At 35.8% G+C, this 18521-nt stretch overlaps 1 protein-coding gene across 1 annotated transcript; it reads right to left on the minus strand.

The window, feature by feature from the left end:
- Positions 1-8701: 8701 nt before the first annotated feature.
- Positions 8702-18205, minus strand: LOC101498593 (L-galactono-1,4-lactone dehydrogenase, mitochondrial). The gene is made up of 6 exons (XM_004515507.4): positions 17443-18205; positions 16243-16493; positions 15071-15256; positions 10382-10799; positions 9626-9766; positions 8702-9283 (listed from the first exon to the last, which is right to left on the minus strand). The coding sequence occupies exons 1-6, from the start codon at positions 18085-18087 to the stop codon at positions 9125-9127; spliced, it is 1800 nt and encodes a 599-aa protein (XP_004515564.1). The 5' UTR covers positions 18088-18205; the 3' UTR covers positions 8702-9124.
- Between the last annotated feature and the right edge of the window lie 316 nt (positions 18206-18521).

Below are 18521 nucleotides of genomic sequence, written 5' to 3' on the forward strand. Positions count from 1 at the left end.
TAATTTTTTTTGGTTTCACGAGAAATTTTGGAATCAACCAATAACAATCAATTTGATTGTTGTATAATCGTTTATTTCTTTATCAAATTCGTGATCTCTCATCTTTATTGTGTTTTATTTCTTGTGCATTAGATCTTAAATTCTATTATTATTACTGCCGCCGGTTCACGCCACATACGCGTCTCCTACTCGCGGATTTTTATCCTTTACATTTTATAAAAATAAAAGAGATAGTAAAAATGTTTTTTTTTTTAAAATAAAACGATACACAAAATGAATAAATATTATTATTATTATTATTATTATTATTATTTTTATTATTATCATCATCATTATTACTATTATTACATTTTTATTTTTATTTTTTGATACATATATAAATAAAAATAATAATAAAATCGGTCAACGCATAAATATTTTCTACCCAAGAACTACGTGAGTTTTGATTTCCCTATTACACCTGGGGATACGTAGGAGCAAGGTCTTTCGCTTGTCAAACCAAATTAATAAAACAAATATTTTTTTCTTTCATTAATGTAAATAATTTAATTTTTTATTATTCTTTTTGGGGTAAAAATAAATAAATAAATAAATAGTTTGTATATAATTAATTATAGAGTAACCGTTTTAACGGACGTTATAGGGCGATAATACTTCCCTACTCGTAATCGACTCCCGAATTCAAATTTTCGATTCAAAAATATTATTTTAGGTTTTATCCAATTATTCCTTTAATAAAAATAAAATTGGTGGCGACTCTTTTTTTTTCGCGGACAAACCGGACGCGACAGAACCCAAATTCACACCTCAAAGCAATTACTACAAATCAAAACAACAACCGAATATGTATATACAGTCATCAAAGTATAACAAACATGACTCGTGTGCCAAGAACCCTAATGCAATGTGTATATGCTAATGCGCATGATTCCAGAATTTCCAAACCAAAACCTTCCTTGAAGTGGCGTAAATCATAATTGTATAGCCTCTCACAGACCAGTACTAATTACCAAGGTGCAATCTCTCACAAATCAGCACGATATACTAGCGTGCAATCGTACACAGATCAACACAATTTTCTAAAGTGCAATCGCTCACAGATTAGCACATTCTAGAGTGCAGCCTCTCACAGACCAGCACTAATTACCAAGGTGCAATCTCTCACCGATCAGCACGACGCGATAATCCCTGTAAGGATAAGATGAACCAACATCTCACATGGCATCATTCCGTGGCCCATCAGGTCACCAATATCACAATGGCCCCGTCGCGGTCACCATGTACTATGAAATGCATGAACATACTCTGACTCTTTTCACCACAATCATTAAGTATATGCAACTATTAAAAATTCCCCATTTTCAATACTCATTTAACACTAACGATTTTTCAAACTTATCACAAAGTATATTCAAAAAAGATTTTCCTCAATAAAATTTATAACGCACATATTATCAGTTATGAATACACAATCACATCAAAACTTAATCAGCACAACAACATTAATATATCAGACTTCTCCCTACCGCTAACTCGGGGCCAACGGTCTCGATTCCTTTTCGAGACTCAAGGAGCTAACTACATAAACATAAATATTTATAACAATTTATTCACAATAAAATTAATCCAACCACAACAAAATTCTCAAAATTAAATCTTTTTCACACACCAAACTTTTAAAACCAAATAATCTACATTATTTAGTTAAAACTAAATAAAATAAATATTATCCAAATCTCACATACACACACCCGACTATTAAAGCACTGAAATTTTTTAGTTAATAAAACACTCTAAATTTGTTTCCCACTTCCACTCAGGTATATCTAAATGTTGCAACATTTCAGCAGGTTGTTGATGTTCCACTTTCGCTTTTTGACAAGTTAAACAAGTTGATACATACTCTGCTACATGTCTTTTCATTCTTGGCCACCAATAATTCTGCCTCAAATCCTGATATATCTTTGTTGCTCCAGGATGAATACTCAATTTACTGTTATAAGCCTCTTTTAAAATTGTTTTCCTCATATATGCGATTTCTGGTACACAAATCCTACCATTATATCTCAAAATATTATCTAGTTCGATCTTTAACTCAGTTTTCTTCCCTTACACTATTAGATTCCTCTTTTCTTGAATTAATGCGTCATCTTGAAAGTTCGCAATGTCTTCAAGTAGTCCACTCGAAATCTTAAGCATTTCGAATTTCAAAATTTCCAGTGCAAACTCTACATTCAAGTGTAGGTCCATAAAAGCTTCCCACAACTCTTGTTGTCTGGCCATCACTATTGAAGACACTGATACACTTCTTCTACTCAACGCATCAGCCACTACATTGGCCTTCCCAGGGTGGTATTGCAGTGTGAAATCAAAATCCTTGAGAGTATCCATCCATCTCCTCTGACGCATGTTCAATTCCTTCTGATCAAACAAATATTTCAAACTTTTGTGGTCACTGAACATTGTGAACGTGCATCCATATAAATAGTGCCTCCAGATCTTCAATGCAAAAACTACAGCAGAAAGCTCTAAATCATGAATAGGATAGTTTCTTTCATGAATCTTCAATTGTCTTGAGGCGTAAGGGATAGCTTTCTTGTGTGCATCAGAACACATCCCAAACTTTGGTGAGATGCATCACAGTAAACTTCATATGGTTCTTTTGGTTGTGGTAATATGAATATTGGTGAGGTTGTCAACTTTTTCTTTAGTAAGTGAAAAATTTTCTCACACTTCTCCGTCCATGCAAACGGTTGATCTTTTCTAGTAAGTTGTGTCAACGGAGCTACAATCTTCGCAAAACCTTCAACAAACCTCTTGTGGTATCCTACCAGTCCTACAAAAGTTCGTATATCAGTGACAATCTGAGGCTGTTTCCAAGCAAGAACTTGGCGCAAATGTTCTCCATGTTCTTCCTCGGTCTATGAATAAATCAAAATATCATCAATGAACACCACAACAAATTTATCTAGAACGGACTAAAGATTATGTTCATGTAATCCATAAAAATTGTTGGTGCATTGGTAACTCCAAATGGCATAACAAGATATTCATAATGTCCATAACAAGTTCTAAAAGCAGTTTTATGAATATCTCCTTCTCTTACTCGGATTTGATGGTAATCCGACTTCAAGTCAATCTTCGAAAATATTGTGGCTCCTCTCAATTGATCCATCAAATCATCGATATGTGGTAAAGGATAATGATTCTTAATTACCTTATTAAGCTGTCTATAATCCACACATAAGCGCGAGCTTCCGTCCTTCTTCTTAACTAGCAACACCAGAGTCCCCCATGGTGATACACTTGGCCTAACAAATTTCTTCTCCAACAAATCTTCAATTTGACCTTTAAGCTCATTTAATTCCAATGGTGACATTCGATACGGCGCAATTGAAATTGATCTGATTCCTGGGTGCAAATCAATGAAAAATTCCACTTCTCTTACCGGTGGTAATCCTGGAATTTCTGTTGGAAATACGTTTGGGTACTCCTTGACAAGCATCACGTCTTCTATGTTCACATTTATCTTTTCCTCCACGTTGGCCAAAGACAAAAACTCATGAGTTCCTTCTCTTAGTGACACTCCGAGTTTGTTAGCAGCTAGATACTTAACAACTCTTGGTTCGGGGAAAAGAACTAGTATACGAGCACAATCCAAGATCACATAATGATACGACATCCAATCCATACCGAGAATGACCTCGAGTGATTGTAGAGGTAAACAAATCAAATTAATCAAGAAATCCCTATTCTAGATAGTTACTTGACAATGTAAACATGCATAATTTACTGTCAAAGTCTTAGCAAGTGTAGAAACAACCAAATTAAAGGTATAGACGACACAGATAACTTCAAACGATTCACACAATCCATAGCAATGATGGAATGGGTTGCCCCTGAATCAAAAAGTGCAGTTAGAGTGTTACCTGCAATCTCACAGTCACGTTGAATCAAATTGCTAGATGGATTTCCAGCTTCAGCGCCCACGCAATAAACACGTCCTCTAGCAGTAGGACAAGTAGCCCTAGTTGCATTCACTATTGGTTCCACCTTCGGAGCCCTGCAATCCCTTGCAATGTGCCCTGACTTCTGGCAATTGTAACAAATGGAACTGTTAGAGGTACAAGCAGTAGCATAATGTCCCTCTTTTCCACATCGAAAACATCGAATCACTTGTCCCAATTATCTTCCAAAGTTCTGGTTCCCCAGGTGATTCTGGCCCCTGTTGTTGTTTTGCGGTCGGTTATAGAGCTTAATAACTTGTTTTTCTTTGTTGTTCTGATGGTTCACCCGACTAGGCCCCCCAGAACTAAAGTTCCCTCCTCTGTTGGCCCTTTTGTTCTTCATGTCCTCAATTTCTCTACATTTCTCCACTAAGACTTGGAAACGTTGAATTCCCAATGGCAGGACGGAGTCTTGAATCTCATACTTCAGTTCGTTTTGGAAACAGTGACACATAAATTGTTCATCAACCTCTTCACGGAAAAACATAAAATGCCTTGACAGTGACTCAAACTTAGCAGTGTAATCACCCACTGTCATATTTCCCTAGTAGAGTTTAAGAAAATCATCGCCCAGTTTAGTCCTGGAACTCATCGGGAAGTATTTGTCTAAAAAATTCCTTTTGAAAGACTCCCAATTCACCTCCTCATAAGCTAATTCCATCAGAAGCCTTGTACTTCTCCACCAATATTCAACATCCCTTGTAGCAGATACGGAGCATAGTTGACCTTCACCCCTGCCTTGCAATTAATCATTTCGAAGATCTTTTCCACTTCTTGAATCCATTGATCAGCTTTTTTCGGGCTCTCATCACCCTTGAACTTTGGAGGATTGTAACGACGAAAATCTTCCAATCCCCTATACTCAGCAGCACGGATCTCTCTTTTCCTCTTCTCCAGATCCCGTAGAGTCTTTGCAGCTATCTGTGCAGCAACAGAAGCAGCCATGTTATTCATAGGTTCCGCCATTTGGTCATCCCTATTGACATTCACTCTGGCAGTGTCGTTCCTTCTTGGTTCCATTGTTTCCTTCAAAACCAACATCAACAAGAAGTCTTAACACCACTTCGAATAATTCCAAAACTAACTTCCGACTACATCAACACATAATAACTACCCCTGATTTGACAACTTAGAAAAATTACCCCAACGCATGATCAGATAACGACTCCCAACCTACAATCTATAACCAAAAGCTCTAATACCAAAAACTGTAACACCCCTTTTTTAAATAAAAAAAAAAACAAATTCAAATTCATAAACAAAGAAATAAATACTTTTGGACAAAATATTTAAGTCATAATACAACGACAAAAGTCAACAATATTTACAAACAGCGGAAATAGTTTTTTGAAACAAAAATACAAGTATTTAAGCAGCAAAATACAGCGAGGCTGAGACATATCAAACATAGCTCATACCCATGGGTATTCTCGGCAGACAATTGTACAAAAACACTGCCCCAAGAATTTTAACTCCCCCGTGTCACATCAAAAAAAGTGATACATGGACCCATCAAGACAAAAGTCAAGCTGACAATATAAGGTATAGGTACAGTCTTCCAAAATGACATAATTACAACCACAAAAGAAAGACATCTAACCCATATACAACCATCTAATATGATCATGCTACAAAAAATTATACAACCCAGGTGATCTCCACGCGCCCTGCAAGATCCTCCTGACACAGCTTCGGTCAGGTATGTCTAACTACCTTCCGATCTCCAGGGAATTAACTAGTAGGATGATCCTGGTCCTCATCTGAGGGCAAAGCCCATATTTCCACAATAATTGTAAAGGGTCACCAAGCGAAATTAACAAATAACACTTAGCAAAATTCTTATATTTTCAAATGTTCAAAAGAACCTTTCGTCTTAGCATACTCCTCGAAAGGGTTTTCATATGTCCAAAAATGCATAAACAATGTTGCAAAATGAAGTTTTCACAAAATGTACTGTCGTAGCCTAATACAACTGAGAAAATGAAGATTTTCAGTTCTAAAATGGCTCTAAATCAATCAACACTTCAAACATTAATATTATCAATTATGAACACATAATTAACACCGAATTAATCTCCACAAATTGACACCTCAATCACACGTCGAATATTCATAACATGAATTATGAACACATAAGTACATCGAAACTTAATGAACCCAAATTCACACCTCAAAGCAATTACGGCAAATCACAACAAGAACTGAATATGTATATACAATCATCATAGTATAACAAACATGATTATCAAGGTGCAATCTCTCACAGATCAGCACGATTTACTAGCGTGCAATCGCTCACAGATCAACGCGATTTTTTATAGTGCAATTGCTCACAGATCATCACATTCTAGAGTGCAGCCTCTCACATACCAACACTAATTACGAAGGTGTAATCTCTCACAGATCAGCACGACGCGATAATCCCCGTAAGTATAAGATGAACCAACAGATCACATGACATCATCTTGTGGCCCATCACAGTCACCACTATCACCATGGCCCCATCGCAGTCACCATGTACTATGAAATGCATGAACATACTCTGACTCTTTTCACCACAATCATGAAGTAAATGCAGCTATTAAAAGATTCCTCATTTTTAATACTCATTTAGCACTAACGATCTTTCAAACTTATCACAGAGTATACTGAAAACAAATTGTCCTCAATAAAATTAATATCGCACATATTATCAGTTATGAATACGCAATCACATCAAAACTTAATCACCACAACAACATTAATATATCATAGTTCTCCTCACCGCTAACTCGGGGTCAACAGTCTCGATTCCTTTTCGAGACTCAAGGAGCTAACTACATAAACATAAATATTTATAACAATTTATTCACAATAACATTAATCCAACCATAACAAAATTTCCAAAATTAAATTTTTCTCACACGTCGAACTTTTAAAACCAAATAATCTACATTATTTAGTTAAAACTAAATAAAATAGATATTGTCCAAATCTCACATACACACTAATGACTATTAAAGCACCGAAATTTTTAAGTTAATAAAATACTCTAAAATATTTTCTTTTTAAACTCGGTTCAAGAGTAATTAAAAGAGTAACACTTTAAACTCTAACCATTTTTAATTTCAATCTATCTTTTTGCTCAAACTCTTTAACTTTGTTAAAATTTGAACTTTTTCACAACTTTAACAACTCTAAATTTTTTTGTAAAATTTCAACTTCAGTTCAAACTCATTTATTTGAAAATAACTCATTACGTAACTCAAACACATCAAATTTAATTACCGCCAATTCACACCAAAATCAATCAATTCAAACATAAATCACTCAATTTTAAAACTCGACATTTTTACACATAAACCACATTAAATTCATTTTCCACAATCTCATACACAAATCTCACAAATTTTCACCTCTACAAATACACATATAAAGTCCTATATACAATCTAAAAGTTTGGAATGAGTATTTACCTCCGTTGTAGCTTTAACAACTGCTTACGACACCGCGATTAATTACGGTAAATTTTTCGCTCGCATCGTCGCTTCGAAAACTAGCTCACTAGCACGTCAGCGTGGCAAGGAGCAACCTTCTCTTCTGTCACTTCTCGAAAGGGAGCTTAGATCTAGTAGATAAATGAGAGTTTGTGTGGTTTTGAATACTACCAACACTTTGGTTTCATGACACAGAGGAAGAAAGAAGAAGAAGTTCTCGCGAGCGCATGAAATGTTTCTGTTTTCTGTTTTCAATGCCTCGCCTTCTCACATATATATATTACTAACTTATCAAACAATATATATATTATAATTAAACCAAACCAACAAATATCTAAAAACTCTTACACACATCACCTCACTCACATCTCAAACTAATTTTATAAAAATATCTACTCTCGTCGTAACTCAATTGACAAATAAAATTTTCAACAACAAGTGATATTTTTAACAAAACTGTCTAGTATTAAATTTTTCGTAATGTAAATAAATTATTCTTCGACAAATAATTTTAAAACGGGTCTCAAAATATATATATATAAATATACGCATATATTAAACATATTACAAACTCTAACAAAATATATTTTTGGTACTTAATTTCAAAAATAAAGTAAAATTGAGTTAAACGTCACAACAATTCAACACAAAAATATACTAAAGTTACATAAATTAGAATTTAAAACTAAGGGTCTAAAATACTACAAATGATTGTTAATGTAGAAATGCCAACATATTTCTCAATCAAAAAAATAAATGAAAATAGAGATTCCAACATATTTGAAATGTCACCTGCCATATTTGAACCAACATCTATTATTAAATTGTTGATCGTAAGCATCTAGCAGTTAATTAATAATAGTTGCATACATTGTCTATATAGAACTTGAATTGATCACAAATTCATTTATTTTTCTATTGATATATGAATGAATACATATCGAAACACTCCAAGGTGGAAAACAGATTAACTTACAAGTTACAACAATTTGACAAAGAAGCTTCCACTTGCTACTATAAGTCATTCACGAGTGACTAGGATCATCATAATGCAATTTGGATTCACATTAAACTTTATCTGTTTCCCAATTCAACTCTTAGGGATAATGTAGTCAACATGGAACATCGAGATCTTACTTTAAGAAGGAGAACAAATCGTGTGGTCATAACACAGTAGTAAGATCCTACCTAAAACCTCCAATGTAAATAAGCACAGCATGAAAAACAAGAGGGTAGTGAAATGTTCCCTATCAAATTTGATGCAAATGTACTAAACAATATGGACACAGTTCATTCCTAATCCTAAACATAAGCAATTCATAAAGTCTATTGCCAACAGACTTTCATTTTCCAGATTTTCCTCTTTATTCTTCCTCTTTCCAATGGGATGAGTAACAACAAAGTAAAAATTTAATCCAGCTCTTAATACATTACATCACAACTCTTAAACTGTCTTTTGAGTTCAAGGCATCTCTCCGCACAGGCAATAAAATGAAAGAATGTACTGATGTATAATAATAATAATAGTCCTGATTGTGTAAGTGTAACTAATATTTTGCATCCTGAAGTTCCAAATGTGTGGCTGCAGTCAAGAACTTAAATTTGAAGATATACTAAAGAGGAAATAACCAACCCATAATTTCATATGGTTTCTGATTGGGGGAAGAGCTTTTCAACCATGTTATTGGAAAGGATCCTATTGGGATCCAATTCCTTTCTGGCCTTGTTGTATGCATCCACTGGAAACCGCTTTCTCAGCCTTGCTTGGAGTGCTACAAGCTCCTCCTTGTTCTTCGGAACCTAGAGACAAATAATAAGCACAAAGATTAGCTATACTTGAAATACTTTATTTTCATTTTTCCTATTGAAATATTTGATTATATCAGCAAGATGGACCTTTAACACCTGAGTTTGGTCTTTTTAGCATTCAAGTATAAGATGTTCAACTCAATTTAGAGTTTAGTTACAACACAAACTCTATATGGACATGACCATGTTAACTCGTTTGTGTGTGGATGTGAGAGAGAAAACTTTATCTAGTAAGAACATAGATGCAAGATACTATGTATAACAAATCAAATTGGTAATTATATATGAAGAAATTCGGGAAACATCAACAGATTTAGAAGCTTTGATCATAACCTCAATCTTTGCCCAGTGTTCATAAGCAGAGTAATTATCCCATAATTTTGCCTGAGTCAGATGCCTGTAATGGAAGAATTCATCCGTTATATCTTTTCTCTGGCGAGCATCCATGGTAGGCAGGTACATGATTATACCAACCTGAGACAAAATAAGAGGTATGATTGTCCACAAAAATATTTCAAACAGCATTATAATGTTAAAAGTCATGGCAGAAGCCAATGATTGATATTTCAATTCATTCTCAAATATGAAACTATCAGAAATGAAAGACAACACTATGAAAAGTTGTGTAAAAATAAAAAGTACTGGATTTTTTGCATGTTTAATTTTTTCAAGAAAATAAACTATATTTGTCCACTACAAAAATGCATGTATGGAGTAGCTGGAGTTTTAGCTTTCAACAAAAAATCATTTTATCTTTTTCCAAAAGCTACTGAAATTTTTAAATGCCACATGCACACCCAAAAGATTCTCTACACAAAAAATGAAGATCATCTAAACATTGACTTGCTTTAGATCAAAGATCACCGCGTCAAGGAAATAAGACTTTTTTTTAACAAACATATTAGAGATATAACTAAAGTCTCGTCTTTTTAAATTTTGTTACCTAAAACAGTACAAACATCAAGACAGCATACATAAAGCTAAGCACAATTACTATGGACAGTGGCATCATATCAGTCCATTCATCCTCAGATACATCAGAATTTAGAATTATATCTATACTGCCGATCCGGGTTATGAGTATATTACCCAAGAAAATATATCATCGGCCGACGGGCTTGAAGCAGGACTCAAGGGACTCCTGGTGCTAGCTGTCCATCGCTGCTCAATTGGAGCAGGAGCAGGTATCTCTTCTTTCTCTATAAGTTTCTTCAGATCTTCAATATATTCAAGATCTTTCATGCTTGGGTTTGCCAGTTTACCAGCAGGGAAACATGTCTCTGATACCCACTGCTGGCCTCCACAATCAAATCCCAATATTTCGTCACTCCATCCAACCCTATATCCTTCTGACTTTTTCCAGAACTCGGCCTCAGCTTGATTGACCTTGACGATGTGATTTTTATTGAGAGGGTCTAGGGCAATTAGCTTATCTCTTAATTCTGTAAAAGAAAGCTCATCGATATTTTGTTCATCATCTGATGATTTATTCCTAGATCCTTCCACTCTGTAAACACAAAAAAAAAAAAAAAACCATGTGACTTGAAAAGAGAAGTTCACAGCATGGAAACAGTAAAATAATAACACAGTTAACTAAAGATATAAAGAAAAAGAAAGTCTGATATTGCCGTTAAATGATAATAATACCAATGAACTAAATTTCCATTTTACTTTTTAATATGCTCTCATTCATTGTCAGTTTTTGTCCACATACCAGTAAGTTGATAGACCTAAAGGCACCTAATTTCAATAATTTACCTTCAAAAAAATTCCTCTTTATTTGTATAGCATAACAACGGATCTCCCTTCTTCCCTTTCTTTATCCTCACCTTTGTTCTCTTTATATCTAGGGCAACAAGGTCACCTCACCTCCTTTTAATTTGAGATCAGCAGCAGATGCTCTCCCTTCCTTGTTTCCCTGTTTATTTGGAGAACAATGGCTCAAAGTTGCACCCAAACACACGCTTCGCAACAAACTGAAACAAAGTGTAGGTGAAACTGGACCTTGTGTCCCATATCACAGTACAAAGGAAATTTTGGCGAATCTGACGAGTGGTTTACACTAGTAAAAAAAGACAAACAGACAGGTTAAAACACCCCACCTATGACCTAAATGATTGTAATTAATAACCATAGTTAGTAGCTAGGACTTTTTATCATAAACCGGGGAAAAGGATGAGAAACTTGATTAGGAGGGAGGTGCAAAGTTCACTAGGTATATTGGGAGAGGTTTAGGGTCTCTTGAATAACATGAAGGGTGGTTTTCCCGTGCATCAACTACTGCCTCAGGGTTGCTGGATCAAAGTGAAGTGTATGTTATCATGCATCACATTTTCCTACTTTACATTCCATTCCTGGTAAACAGAATATCCAGAGTAAGGTGTTTTCACAGGGTATAAACCCAAGCTGTGGCCATGATTACAGCCCTTAAAGCCTTTATGGAAGACTTTCCAAAGGAAATACATTTCCCACCAACGAGGAAGCAGTGAAACTACTCTAAGCTGAAAGGGACCTAATTTAAGATGAGTTGAAGCATAATTTAAACCAAACTCAGAAGAGAATGAAGCTGTAGGTCAATAAGAAAAAGAAAAAAAAAGAAAACAGATTTTGCAGGTGGGAGATTGGATGTGTCAGCAGGCCAAGCCGGCTTCGATCCTTGACAATTAGAAGCAATCAGAAACTCGTATCAAGATCCTATGAACCCAATCAAGTCATGTGAAGCATTGGAGAGTTTGTTTATCAGCTGCAAACTACCTGTCACACATAGAGTTCGTTCTTCCTTTTTTCATGTCAGTCGAATGAAGAAGGTTGTACCAACCTACAACAACAGTCTTCAACAGTTGCCCAAACCACATATAGACAAATGGAAAATACAGATAGACTTTGGATTTGTTGGATTTTGCATACAATCTCAAGGGGGAAGCTGAATTGCTTGTAGACTGGAAAGACCTGCCGAGGTGAGAATTCTTGGTATCTCTTTAGAGCAATCCAACAGAAATTGTCCAAAGTTCATCATGAGGACAAGGTGAAAGCATTGGGGTAGAGTATCGATACAAGGTCATTAACCAGAAAGTCCACACTAGGAAAAATACACAGACAGCAGGGGATTACATCCCACCTAACTGATTGAAATGCGTACGGTTAGAACTTCTGTTATATTAAGAGAAAGGGGCGGGAAACAAGATCAGGAAAGGTATGATATTCCAAAGATAGATCTGGAGAGGGTAATAACAGTGTCTCCATTTCCTTGAGGAGGGGTGTTTCTCATTTATCATCATCATCTACCCCTCGATCACTTGATTAGAGAAAAATGTTCTGAACATATACATCACATTCTTTCCCCACTCCGCCTATTTTATTCTTTTCTAGTCCAGTTCTGCCAAAATCAATGGCAGTAAGCTGCTAATAGAGATGCCAATTAAACCCGTTGTAACAGAAAAAGAATAGAAACATGAGATTAAATCATATTCAGAGTATCAACTAATGTTTGAACCAACTCTCTAATCAATAAAAAATGCATTAACATTTACCACTCCACACCTTCAAATTTACATGAAACCAGTAAGATTTTCACCACCTACAAAAGGGTGAATTACGAAAGCAATAGACCTTTGATTAATTGATTTAGTCTGTTTAGTCCTGCTTCTGAGTGCAAATTAAAAATCATATTATATGATAGAACTCACAATTTTAAGGCAAGAAACTGAATGTTATTGAACTGAAAACGTTGAGCTTGAAACTCTTACAATGGTGGAAAACAGTAAAATGCAGAAGATAAACAGAGTTCAAGAACTCCTAATCCAGAGCTAAGCTCCTAACCAGAGACAAAACTCTCCTAACCAACTCTAACGATATTTTTGAATGATTTCATAACTACCCTTCCCTCCCTCTTATAACAGAAATCTATAACAGAATCCCATAAAATAAGGGAATTTAGCAACTAACTCTTATTCTCTAAACAATCTATCTATTGGGCTAAAGCCCAATTCTCAGTGTCCTATCCCTACCGACCCCTTGAAAAATAGCCTTGTCCTCAAGGCTGAAATATGCACCCTTGCTGCCAAATCTTTTTTCTGCACCAAAACTTGCCTCTATCAAATACAAAATTGAGCAAGCCATCGATGGTGGGTAAACATTACCATTCATAGGAAAATGAAATTCTCCTTGTTCCATTTCATAAGGCACTGTTCTCCCTTGGCTGAATAATAACAATTTGTTCCCCCTTTGTTTTTGGGCTAACTCTAGTGCATCTATTTCAGCCCATGTTTTAAAAGCCTTCCCCAACCCATTAACGTGACTGTAAACTTGTAGGATTATGTTTAATAGACAGCTTCGTAACCACTCCTCTTGCAGGACTTGTTGGGACCAAATAAGATGTTCAAGTTGGGCTTGACCCATTAGGTCAACGATGAGATCACTTTTGCAGACTTCCAATTCTGTCTTTCCGTCTTTCTCTTCCTCCTTCAGTTTTTCTCCAACAGCAAGCACGGTGGCAAACAGCAAACACAATGACAGTGATTCAGCGCCAGGCGGCTGGGGCAGCACCGGCGCTGGTTGACCGGAGTCTGGTGACTTCGCAGTTGATGGAGGTTCACCCAGAGATGTTTGCACCTTCCCTCTCTTTTCAACGCACAGCTTCTCGTATCCCTCCTCATCCAAGGAAATGGCCAGATCTAGCGGTTTGGGCGGCGGTGCTCGCCGTGGAAGGACCATTGCAGGATATCATATATGTGTATGATATATCTCTCCACTGTCGCAACTGACTCCTGCGAATGATTCTTCTTTACCTCCTTTGACGTCTCGAATGCAACGCACTCACTGAACCCTATCAACTCTTCTGCCTTTTTCATGGCCACCATGAACAGAGCGGTGTCCGGCGACGATTGTGGTGGTGGATCGACCACAACTGAAAAGCTCTTCTCCACTCTCTCCTCTCTGATTTCTGTTTTCCTCATCTCCTTTTCTTGGATCTGTTTTGGCTCTTCCTTCAGCATCTTCACCACCTTATTTAGATTCAGAAACTGAATCTTCAATGCAAGCGAAAGAATGAGCACCTCTTGAAGAAAGACAATCTGGCAGTTTCGCAAACTCGGGGAGCATCAATTGATGAAGCTCCTCAAATGTTCGTCAAAAAGAATTTTCCACAATCGCAACTCGCACTTCCGACGCATCCAAATGTTCGGACATTTCCGGTGTCATGAGTTCGCTAGCTCCTCTCAATAATCTGGCAGGTCGGACCATTGATAAAGCTCACAATTTTAAGGCAAAAAACTGAAAATGTTGAGCTTGAAGCTCTTACAGTGGTGGAAAACAGTAAAATGCAGAAGATAAACCAGAATTCAAGAACTCCTAATCCAGAGCTAAGCTCCTAACCAGAGAGAAAATACTCCTAACCAACTCTAACAATATTTCTGAATGATTTCATAACTACACTTCCCTCCTTATAACAGAAATCTATAACAAAATCCCATAGAATAAGAGAATATAGCCACTAACTGTTATTCTCCAAACAATCTATCTATTGGTCTAAGGCCCAATACTCCGTGTCCTATCAATATAAAAAAGACCCAAAAAAAACAGAAATTCAAGGAAAATATGACAAACAAAAATCCATGACGAATTGCACACCATAGTAGAGAAAACAACAGCATCCACTAGTACTAGACCTTAATTGGTAAAAAGCACTCATAAAAATAATCTTCTCTAATATCTATATTAATTCTTCCAAGTTAAAATAGATTAATAAATCATACAATCGATAACTAGGTGAAACTGTACCTATATTTCTGGAGGGACTCCCTATAAAGTTCGCGGACATGCTGTATGGCTTCATCTTTAGTATATTTTGGCTTGAATTTGGGGGGACCTTTCCACTTTGAAACAGGATTGCATCTCACAACCACGGCTGAGTCAGTATAAGGGATATGAAGGTACTTGACATGCTTATTCTCAGCTAGCAATTTCCTACATAAGATAAAAAGATGGGTAATCTAAATATTTGGTTTGGAGGCAGATCCTCAATCAATAAGACCAATGGGCAACAAAAATAGAATATACAAGCACATTCATGCAGCAGATATAAATAAGTGAGCTAAATACAATCACACAAGTATACTATATCAAAGCAAAATCATTTTGGCTCCCTCAAGATAAATACCATGTCATGTTCGAGCACCATTCATGATAATTATGGTTATCAATGTTATCGTTCTCAGACAACTTTGGAGCAATTTGATGTTCCATAAACTTTAGATGAGCAATTCAATATATTTATAAACAGAAAAACAATACGGTGTTGCATATTCCTATGAATAATTAATTTAACAGTTGCTCTGAATTCATAATAATAATAATAATAATTATTATTATTATCATCATCGTCATCATCATTAAACCAGCTCTGTAAGTATTAGCGTCACTCATGAGATTCTAGTCACAAATTAGTTTCTCAAAAAGAGCAAATAGTTTGGTGAGAAATTTTTAAGTGACTAATTTGGTAACAAAAATCTATTGAGGAATAATGTAATGTGATTACATCTTAATCAAGATCAACTTAGGAGTTTTCCCTTGTTCTTGTTCTTATAAATACTAATATATCAGCTGGGAGTAAACTTGGAACCTTTTTGTTTCAGTTTTTTCATCATTTTCAAAGTTGTTAGAGCATGTTTCACCTTTTGAGAGACAATCCAAATGTTATAAAATGATATTAGATTTTTAATTGTAATGAATAGCTTCAGGAGTAAACGCACGAAAAATAGCTTCTGTTTTACATAATCTCTTAAAATAAATCATCTTTTTATACAATCTAAAAAACACTATTCTCAAAGTTTAATCAAACAGGCCCTTAACAAGTTCTTGATCTTAGTTTCGTATTCCAAAACACAACAGAAAATTTATGTGGTAGCAAGATGGTAGTTGTTTGATATAATCAAAAAAAGTTCAGCAATTACTTGTGGTTCTTCTTTATCTCATCAAAGGTTGAGACAACAGTGTGCTCCACAAGCTCCTGTCGATCAACACACTGTAGGGTGACTTCGGCCACAACTCCAAGTCCCCCAAGACCACAACGAGCGAGATAAAACAGCTCCGGATCTTTCTCTTTTGAAATTTCTATTGTCCCCTTGGCAGGGGTGACCAGTTTCATGGCAATGACTTGTTCATCAATAGGAGGCAAGTTTGCACCAGTGCCATGTGCACCAACCTTAAGCATATGAATGCAAAGCACAGTTGATATGAATGCAAAGAAGCACGGTTGATATGAACAAATGTAGCGAAGAACAAAATTCTATTCACTAAAACACATCATGCACATTAAATTTTAAAAAAAAAAAAGCAAACAAGCAGAAATTTCTGATTTCCTTTTCAAATAACATTTGCGTACTCCCCAGCTATATTCCATACTTAAAAAAATGCTTCAAAAACTAGTCCAGGATACTGCATATGTCATACTAGTACATGATTCATCAAAACTTCAGGAAGTTCTCAAATGTATTTTGCCAATAATTTGATCAATTGAATACACATTTATAAACCAATTTGACAGATAAAATGTCATTCAAGAACTTTTAGTGTAATCTCAATTCTTGACGCACTAATATGAAAATGTGATATGATATCTTTTAGTGCCTAATTTGACTCAAAAAAATAAGTTCATAACATGCTTCATATTTTAACACACAGAATATTGTAAACTATGTGTGAAGTGTGAAAAATGACTCTTAAGTTCAACTATGAAATAGTACATACATGATACATACAACTCAGAAGTTGTGACTGAGAAGAGTACACTATTTATCATGATCAATGATGTGTCAAACTTCGAAAATAAGAATGAGACTGAATGTTCTTTCTTCGACCATTTCTCTTGATGATCGATGTTATGTTTAGCTTTATCGTTGCGGTATTTAACTGTTGATACACAACATTCATATATATTCTTCAAACAAATTTCTCCCCGTGCAGATTCTATAACTAATACAAGTTATGTAGCAGATTCTATAACTAGTACAAGTTATGTAGCACCGACACTTTAGATTAAAAATGTGTCCAAAGTTCGAGGCCAACAGGATAGCAACGCATGACGCATGTGATAATAGCAAACATGATACAACCCATTTAACTCAGAAGTGACTAAAATTAAATTAAAAAACCTGAATGATGCCACCAATTTGCTGTTCCCTAATGGAAGCAAAATTCTGAAGCGTTAGTCCATGTTCCTTAATCCCATCCACAAGCTGCTGCACCCTAATCCCAGCCTGCACTCTCACAATCTTCTTCTGTTTATCAACTTCCAATATCGAATCCATCAGGCCCAAGTTCACCATCCCAATTCTCGAAAGCCCAATCCCGTTAGGCGAAAGGCCCGAACCTACAGGCCTAATTCGTGTCTTCCTCTGGTTAGCCTCACCGACAATCCGCTCGAGCTGCTCGAGGCTCTCTGGCTGGTGAAAATTACGGGTCTGAACTTCGTGGGTCCCACTCCAATTGGAAATGGTGTGGAGATCCTCCGGTAATGGAGCGTACCGGAAGATCTGAGCCTTCTTGTGCTTGGTGTTTTCCGGAAATGGAAAGGAGTAGTATGTGGCGGCGCCGCAGAAGATAAGGAGGGCGGCGTAGCCCAAGTACTTACGGGTTTCGGCATCCGTAGAGGGTTCCGGTGAAGTGGAGAATCGACGGAGGAAGGGGTTTGGAGGGGTTGTGAGGGTTCGAAGAGGGTGGAAATGTGAAGGGCTTGAAGAGTGGTAGTGGTGTTGGTGGAGACGAAGGGAACGCTTTAGAAGGAGAGGTCTCAGCATCTCTAAGCTCGGAAGTAGAGTGGGGTGGAGTTGAAGGTGTGAGGAGAGTATGAAACTTCGAAAACAAAGATAAACAAACAAAACTATAATTTCTGCTATACACCCCCTTTACCACTTTGTGATACAAATTATAATTTTAACTCTCAAAATCTCCTTTTCTCATATTTATTTTTCAACAACAATTTTCCTTTTCTAACCTTCTTCTTAATCTCATTGGAGCCACTCTTCACCGTGTATGCATTTAACTTATTTGAATTTATTTAATAAAATAAATATTTAAAAAACAATTTATAAAAACAGTTTACAACATATTTATAAATTGTTTTTAGTTAATTTTTAAAAGCTATTATAGATAGTTTATAAAAACAATTTATAATTTATATAAAAACAGTTTCACTTTATTGTACCTTGTGTTGTATAAATAACGTATATAT

Source organism: Cicer arietinum, chromosome 4, assembly GCF_000331145.2.
Source record: "Cicer arietinum cultivar CDC Frontier isolate Library 1 chromosome 4, Cicar.CDCFrontier_v2.0, whole genome shotgun sequence".
NCBI classification, from domain to species: domain Eukaryota; kingdom Viridiplantae; phylum Streptophyta; class Magnoliopsida; order Fabales; family Fabaceae; genus Cicer; species Cicer arietinum.